This window comes from Xiphophorus hellerii, chromosome 19 (assembly GCF_003331165.1).
Source record: "Xiphophorus hellerii strain 12219 chromosome 19, Xiphophorus_hellerii-4.1, whole genome shotgun sequence".
NCBI lineage: Eukaryota > Metazoa > Chordata > Actinopteri > Cyprinodontiformes > Poeciliidae > Xiphophorus > Xiphophorus hellerii.
Genome location: NC_045690.1, coordinates 9,109,445 through 9,118,653, shown reverse-complemented (window position 1 = coordinate 9,118,653; position 9,209 = coordinate 9,109,445). Strand labels below are relative to the sequence as shown.

Below are 9,209 nucleotides of genomic sequence, written 5' to 3'. Positions count from 1 at the left end.
TATATAATAATCAAAACTGGGCTCTACAATTCAACATGATCCTGTGGTTGCACTCTGCATTGCTCTGCTGCTGTTATCCTCAGAGGACCAAAAACAGCGGCGAGATCTCCTGAGAGCAAATGTTAAATGATACGTTTTCATTTAGAAAGCCAAATATCATCATCATGTCTCTGTCCCTTTTGCTTTCAGAGCATCTGGTTGATGTGGTGAGCTGGCAGAGCAAGTAAGAACATGGGAGGGAGACATTTATCATCCTCTAGACGTCAGAGCTGTAACTCTGCCTGCTTGGAAATCCTGTGGACAGTCGATGGAAAAAAAGCGGTGGTGATTGAATTACAAGAGTTGCAGTGCCGATACTTTGGTGGCTAAATTCAATATGTGGCTAAATTCTGGAGGTGTTATTTACAAACTAAAACAGGAGCAGGAGTATCTGTCATGATTTTATGTCTTTTAATTTTTGTTTTTTTAATCAAAAATCTCTAATCTTTCCTTGGTTTTGAATTGTTACAAGTAGAATTATTGTGAAAGTAGTTGAGACAGGTCTTTTAGATACTACTGTGTCAGGAAGCAGAATGAAAGAAAGTGTTATGTGCTTATTGGAATTTAAAAAAATAGGGAGTGGGTTCTTTCTGGTATTGCCCACAGTGTATAAACCTAAGATAATGGGGATAAGCACCAAACCTTACCAATGGTCTCAAGATTCCTTTTTATTTCTCAGTTTAAGGGCCCACTTATGTACAGTATGTAGCCTGCATAATCATCTAGCTGCTGATAAAGAAGCATGGCTCTGTTCTGGGATGATTGTGTAAAGAGGGATTCTTCACAAAATCAAGAGCATTACAGAAAACACTTTGCATCTTCTTCCTTAGATTGACATACAACAGAATGTTTTCAGTCAGAGGCTTCTTCAAAACTACTGTAAGACCAACTGCTAATGGAGATTCTTCCTGCATACAGCCATTCAAGGTAGCATTTTCACAAGAACTGCTACCGCTGCATCAGCAGATGATTGTCAAAAACCATGTCATTCATGTCAACAACAACTATTCACTGTTACCAGGCACAGTGTTTCCATGATAAGTCAATTTATTTCAAATTTCAGACAGGGGTAGAAGTGCTGACATTGTTTCTTTTTTTTTAACTTGACACTTTGCCAATTTAGCACTCTCTTTCTTTTTCTGCTAGTTCTGTATTTTCCCAGACCTGCATGGTCTTTTCGTGTCGCCTATCCTGGGATGCTCTCTTGTTGACTTTGAGGCATACAAAAGCAGAGTGATGAGTGAATGAATAACTTGTGGACAGCCTGGGGTAGCGTCTTCTCTTTAAGGGAAAATATAGAGATAAGACAAATAGCCCTAAATCATACTGTACCCAACAAAGTGTCAACTACATTAAATGAACTTTGGTCCTTTAAGAACACTCAATCCCTCCTGCATACATGGCAGACAGTGATAGATTGTCACAGATGAATAACATGTAGTCTGTTCTTGCTTTTTAAGGAGCCTCTGTCATCATTGCACTGCATCACAGATTATTAATAGTGCTTAATATAATATCCATTAGGATCAAAAAGTTCAAGTCTGAAATCTTTTTTTTTCCAAGTACTGTTCAAGCTTGTGTTATCTGTGAATCACCTCAAGCTAAAGTTTCCAATGCAACAGTCTCAACACCATGGAAATCATAAAGCAGCAGGGTTTAAATTGAGGCCATATTGTAAGGAGAAGCTCGATTGCTTGTCCTTACAAAATTGTAGTTTACAGTGAAAAAACTCACTCGCAATGTAATGGCTGCTTCAAATTTCAACAAATGGCTAACAAACAAGAAAGGACCTAATAATCCACTTTAAAAATTACATGCTTGAAATTTGGACTGTTCGAAGGGACACTAAAATGAAGGTGTAAATTATGAATTATTCATAATTTGCAAATGAGATGTTGCTGTGAAGACAGTGAAGATACATAGAAAATGTTTAGGAAACATTGCTTATACATGATCAACCTTGGGAGTCAGGCATTTAGCCAGAATGTTTATTTTGAAAAAGAATACATTTTCACAAATAGATAAGACAGAGAGAGTCAAGAGGAAAGCAGGTAAACTATTTATTTTCTTACCAGTGTTTCCTTTGATCTATTTCCACATTTATTGTACTTCTTAATCTGTTCAAATGCATTGAAAAATATATAATCCGGGAGTAAATTTAAATGTAAATAAGTACAACCAAAATATTTATAATTTATTGAAGGAAGATTCATTTTATTAAAGTAGAAATTATTTCCAAATCATTTTTGAGGCAAAATAATTACCTCTTAAATCTCAGAACTAGTTCTGCCACCTTTTACCATCAAACATTTACAATATCTACTAATATATTTTTAAAACACTTGTGAAGGAATTTTGACCCCATGTTCTCTACAGAATTGTTTTAAATCTGCCACAAAGAAGGATTTTTGAACATGAGTGACCTGTTTGAGCTCATGCCAAAGTCTCAAAAATGTTTAGTGCCAGAGTTGGACAACAACACTAAAAACACTTACTGGTTTCTCTCTCTTTATGGTTTAGATTTTGGATGACTGCCTTGCAAAATAAAAACAATGACCACATAGAGAGCAGAATTCATAAATTCGTCAATTACAGCAAATCGTCTAAGTCCGAAAGGAACAAAGCAGCCCCAACCATGACCCTAACATCCTAATGCTTCGCTGTAGGTATGATGCCTTTTTCAACTTTAGGCAATACACACATTTTACAAAAAACTTCTACCTTTGACTCCTCAGTCTCCACAGAATATTTTCCCCAAAATCTAGGAGAATCAGCATTTTTTCTTCTTCTTCTTTTTGGGCAATGTACAAGGCAGGCATACATATTCTTCTTGGGCTGCAGTAGTTTTCAGCTTGGAACTGTACATTCGATATCATTTTTGCTCAGTCTCTTCCTTAGTGTTGAATCCTGAACACCAACTTTTACTGAGACAAGTAAAGCCTTGAGATTTTTAGATGTTACTCTGGGTTCTTCTGTGAGTTCTAGGATGAGTCGGTGATGCATTCATAGAATAATTTTCATCGTTATATATTTTCTCCATTTGTGGTTTATTGGTCTCCCTGAGGCTCACTGGAAATCCAAAGATTCCAGACTAAAAAATAAAGTTTGATTCTCACCTGTTTTTGAAATTCGTTTGATTAGACATGATGTGTTGCCTTTTCCAGATGTTTAAACTTTGTCTTGTCAGACAGACTCTACTTAAGTGTTCTCTATTTTCTACAGGTCTAACAGCAATCAATTAAAAACAATCGACAGAACCTGAAAAATCTGGTTAATCCCAGTAAATTAAAGGTGTAACAAAATTTTTACAAATACATTAAATAATTTTGATTTTCAAAAACAACTCAAACAAATAAACCCACTAGTATCTGATGTATCAGTTGTTCCCAAGGATGTTTCTGCGCCTTGTGTCAGTTTCTAAAAACATCTGAAACTAGCCCACCTGCTGCCCTCTGAACAGGGAATGTCTGCTGCAGACACCGTGGGGGGTATCACTTGCTCCTCTGATTGATGACCGTGGGTCCCGCAGGAAGTAACCCCACCACCATGAAGGAGTGTTTTCCGAACCCCAAGTGGTATCCGGGAAAACACGAACGACTCCAGCCACGGAGCATGTGTATTCAAAGGCCATCTTAATGTTTGGATATGCTGAGCCACTTGGGATTTTATGTAAAAAATGAGAAAAGGATTGCAAAACAGAGTTCATGTCATCAAGATTGTATCCAGTGAGCTTAAACCTCAGTTGGGAAATTATGTTATGGGCTTTATGTTGGGAGGCAAGGCTGAACAATATTCTAATAAACTACTTCCTTCTAAAATGGACTTTTTGTATGTTACATAATCATTATCTTCTGGATTTAGATTTTAATAGTGCAGGTGGAATAAAATAAAGATAACCCAGCATATCTTCATGTCTGTTTTTTCTTTACCTATGGATTTTTTAAATATGTTTTTATTTATTTTTGCGTGACCTAGCAATACAGACACCTGTCAATCTGAAGCTCAGCCAGATTGCTCTTCACTTAGATATTTTATGAACTTTGCTACTTTTTCAATAAATGAAATAGTTATTTTTAAACCAATGAACATACAATACAAAATGTAACATATACATTGAATCTAGTCTGTAGTCAAATGCTGTTCTCTTTAAGCCCAGGCTTATTTAATGCTTTTGCGTTAAATACACAAGAACATTAGAGAAATATTCACTCCATGCTTGACTTTAAAAAAAATGATCAAAGCTGATTGGACTGATTAAGAATAAAATGAGTTGGTTATTCCATAATTGCATGGATAATATTGATTTCCTTTTGCTCAAAATTGTTTCTTGTTCTTTGTGAAAGTTCTTACAATGTAAAACACACAAAAATCCAACAACACATTTTTGTGATTTGAATTTTTGAAATCTTTCATTTCCAACATTGAAAGAGATAGCCTCAACTTAAAGGAATTTATCTGAGAAAGCAATCGAGCTTCACAAAAAAATAAATAAATAAAATGATGTGAGAAAAATCAACTTTGACATCAAACAAACACCATTGAATGAGATGGTAGATCCTAGAAATGCACCATGCTAGAAATGCTTTAATAAGCTTAGACTAGGTGATCTTCAGGTCAAATCCGAAAAAACCCCACAAATCTCATTATATTCCCTCTTCTCAATAATATAGCAAAGATTTTGACTATTTTCTGGATATAAATGCACCAACCAATACACTTCTGCACTCCTGTTTTGAGTTCAGAAAAAATAATTTATGAAACTTCAAGCTGTACGCTTTGATCCACAAATGGAGCTTTTCTTATACTACCTTGATTATGTGTTGAAATCTGAAACTAATAAATTTGTCAAAAATATGTTCTACGTGTTTCTTTTTCTCTTTAATGTGTTATATACCTTAGGAAACCTTGGTTAAAATCAGCAGCTCAGACATAAAATACAAAAGTGAATTTGATCAGTGTATTTCTCTTTTGCATTTCCACTAAAAAAATAGCAGCAACCAGAGTTTTGCAGAAATCCTCTCTCCCTTATGATTCTCAATTAAACAGAAGAAGTACCTTAAGTCTATTACTTAACATTAGCTTAAATAAAAATATGTCTGATAGTAAATGATGTCCATAGAATTCATAGGAATTAAATGGGTCTAAGAAACAAAGATCATTTTTGAGGCAAATAAAGATGGCATTTTATTTGATTGGTGTCTCACTGTTTTTATGTTTTTGTGATGTATGCAACAGATCTCTCATAAATGAGACAATGAGTCTCAAGAGATTTCTTCTGTATGAAGGATTTTTGCTACTAAATTAAAAATAATTTGAAAGCAAAATATTTTATAAGGTCTTGAAAACAATAAGCATGCAATTTGTTTCACTAATTGAAGTTTAATTTTTTTTTAAATCACATACAACTTTAGGTGATATTTTGATGCATATGGGATATTCTTGTTCAAAGCCTTCATTTTGTTCATTTTGGCTTGCATTCAAAAGTACTACCACTGTAAAAGTTGTTGCAAAAGTTTGTCAAACTGGAAATAGCCGGTCAGGTCTAAAGAAAAATGGAAATCGGTTTGGAGCGGGAAAGTTCTGATCAGTGCATCTACAGATTTCTCTGAATTTCCACCTAATATTATTTAAAACAGCACCAACAGCTGCTTTTCATGTATATAAAGAAGAAGCGATAACTTATTCATTGATTTAGCTGAATTACATGCGCAAGTAATGATAGAAATGTAACTTTTAAAGAGAACTAATTATCTTCCATTTGTAATAAAAATGCTGCTGTATTTGTTGAACGACTATTTTTTTAAATCACATATTTTAGCAACAAAATGTGCTAAAACATATTTTATAATAGCCAATAATCTCAAACACAACCAAAAAAGTGTAAAAATAAGAAATCGATAAAAACTAAAGTTGCTTAAAAAATTGATCAAAAATCAAGAAAGTTCTTGTAAAATAAAAAGTAAAAAAAAATAAATAAATATAAATGCAAGCTCAACAGAATAATTCTTGTCACTAATGTGCTACGTAAAGTTTTGCAACGAATTTTCAGTGGAGCACAGTAACCTGTGAGGGATTGCAATGAGAAGTCGTTTCGTCTAAATTGACAGAAAACAAACAGGCTACCGGAATAAACTGTTTACAAAGTAGGAGAGGAAGGGCAGAGACACACAGGCCTGTATTGGGAAAATCCCCGTCACTTCTGAGGATAAAACATATTCCTGGGGCTTCCTGTGGGCGCATATAGAGCCCATGATTTCTAGTTGCTCTCCTGTACAACGCTGTTGATGAAGGTGTACGATCAGCCCTCTGATTTCCATCACGGCGGGTATCAATTACAAGCCAGATAGCATCAGCGGAGGCGCCCAGCCTGCAGAGAGCTCCATGGCTGAGTAAACAAAATTCCCACTAAATAGTTGTCTAATCGTTATCGACATTAGGGTTCAATTCCAAATAAGAAATGCTTTCATATGAAGAAAGTCCTGGCTTTTTCTCGGTTTGTGCCCCGCATATATAAAGATGTCAGGACAAGCAAAACGCCACTCTCTAAGCGGAATCCTCTGTTCACTGACAATAACTTATTTTCCCAAATTTCAGCTCGGTAAGTGTAAGACGAATGATTTCATTATTTTCACAATTGCAGGCTTTCAATTTCAAGAAAAAATAAATAATATTAAAACACTGACCTTAAGGGGGAAGTTAAGAGCAAACAAAATTTGTACAAAAACTTTACAAAATGTGATTACTGATATCTTAACTCTACATTAGCCAGTTAGCGCCCCTTCTTCAATTTGGTGCCACTTCACGGACCAAACAAACAATAATGTATGCTAGAACAACAGATGGCATTGAAGACGGCCTTTATTTTTTAGATATATTCACAATGAAATTATAAAAATATATAATTAAAGCTTTAGTATATATTTTACATTTAGACAATTTATAACCTTTGTTCGCATCGTCAAGTCACTCATGGTCACAATTTAGGACAATAATGGCGAATCACTGGATAGACCTCGTCTTATAATAAACATTGAGCGGATTTACATGTAGTTTTTATTTTATCCTGTAGCCTCAATTAGATACAGCCTATAGCGACATGAAATATTTCAACAACATAAAAAAAGGGAAATAAACTATCCACCAGGGAGGGGAAAACACCGATACATCCATGCAAGCTTACATTCAAGTAGCCATGAAGGCCGACAGAGCTGCTGCGCGCACTCGTTACGCATGTTGACGGCGCCTGCGTTTTTGTTTTTGACTGTCAGTCAAGCCGTTGTAGTGATCTCACTTACTGTTGGAGCTGTTGAAATGAGTTCAATTAAATGTGTCTGGTAATTAAGGTGTGTTTGAGTCCCGGTTAGGAGGATGAGGTAGCGAGAGAGAGTCCATGCACACTGTTCAAGTCTTCATGCTGGTGCTGTTTGCTCAGAGGACTGGGGGGCTTTCTGTCTCCTGAAAGGCACAAAAAAGAAGAGGAGGAAATATAAAACCATGATCAGATGATTATTTTGATCAACTCAAATAATGAGTTGATCATTATTTGATCAACTCATTATATATATATATATATATATATATATATATATATATATATATATATAGTAATTTATTGAGCACTGCTAAGATTTCTTGTTCAGGTTTCTCTATTTACCACGCAGAATTTTTTAATTTAGGTGCGTAAAAGTTTGAACTGTCGAGTTCTAAATTTAAAATTTGAACTCTAACGACACTTAGTTGATTTTACATTTATGATACATAAATACGCTAATGAGATACGTGTAATAATAATAATAATAATAATAATAATAATAATAATAATAATAATAATAACCTTCTCGGACTTGATGTTTGAAAGCCATGGGCGAGTGGATCTCCCCCGCGTGCATGGCCATCCCGCTGCCTGGGTGGGAAAGGGCCGGGCTCTGTGGCTGCCAGTGGTGGTGGCCCGGGGCCACGTAGCCTCCTGCTGGGCCACTATAAACCCCGTACTGGTTGCTTGGAGAGTAGGCGCACGCCGAGACATAACTGGACAGAGTGGAGGAAGGCTGAGGCGGAAAGATAAGATGTTGGGGGTGGGGGAGATAGGGAGGGTAATAAGTGATTATTATTGCGAGCAACTCTGACATTTGGTCTCTAACATGTTTGTCTTTCTGCTTTTATTTTGAATAAGCCTAGAAGTGTCTCCTTTTTGTCGCTTTCAAAACACATGATGTATATTTAATGGTTAAAATTCTCATCGGAAAAACTAGCAAAACAATGCCTTTTCTAATATCACTTTGAGGTTTATGATCAATAATATTGTCTTTAATATCTAAATATTTCCGTACTTCTTTCTTTACAAATAACATAAACACAACAGTGTTGAACAAACGTCTAATTTGAGTGTAAATATATGTATTTTTTATTTTTATTTTTTTATGTCAGGCCGCTTTTTGTTTTACCTGAGCGTATTTTATGTCTGCGTCGATGGCTGGCTTGTCGATCCCGTTGACCGTGTGCGCAGCAGGAAAAGCTGCTCTGTTCACGCTGCTCCAGTCCTCCATTTTTGTCGGATATCCCTCTGTTCCAGCAATTGCTAAATTGAAAACAGTCAACTTATGTCAAAATGGTATAAAAACTGTAGTTTTAGTTGATCGAAGGGCATTCCAAATTAATTTTGCAAATATATTATTAAATCTATATTAATGTTAATTTATTTTGCAGCCACAGCCTTATTTCAAAGAAGTATTTTTAAAACATCAGAGAAAACAGTAAATTGTATAAGGCAAAATAAAATAAAGCAGATAAAACAATAGATTATAAAAATACTTAACTTTTTCCCCCCTGTATTTAGTGAAGATTTGTTTTATTAACTATTAATAAACAAATAAGGTACACACAAAATGTTATTTTAACCTGAAATTGTGAAAACTGAATTAAAGTTCCAGAAAAAAATTAGAGATTACAATAAATATTTTCTTTGATCAAAAAAAAGATTTTATTTTTTTCTGATATGTTATTCGAATCCTAAATATTCCTAAGAAGTAAAAAAAATACGGATGATTTTTAAATAAAATCTGCTACTATAATCTATGATGGTATATTTATTAAAATTAATTTTTCAAGGCACGTTAAAAATATACAAAGCAACGTGACAGTGAAAACACGGTGCTAAAAGCCAGGAAAAG

At 34.9% G+C, this 9,209-nt stretch overlaps 1 protein-coding gene across 1 annotated transcript in view; it reads right to left on the bottom strand.

Moving 5' to 3' along the window:
* Window positions 1-6,879: 6,879 nt before the first annotated feature.
* The window catches only part of pax1a (paired box 1a), a 4,032-nt gene continuing 1,702 nt past the window's right edge, over window positions 6,880-9,209 (bottom strand). The window contains exons 3-5 of the mRNA XM_032546686.1: window positions 8,484-8,617; window positions 7,874-8,087; window positions 6,880-7,494 (exon numbers count right to left, since the gene is read on the bottom strand). Coding sequence (XP_032402577.1) covers window positions 7,400-7,494; window positions 7,874-8,087; window positions 8,484-8,617 — 443 coding nt within the window. The 3' untranslated portion in view covers window positions 6,880-7,399. The remainder of the gene's footprint in view (window positions 7,495-7,873; window positions 8,088-8,483; window positions 8,618-9,209) is intronic.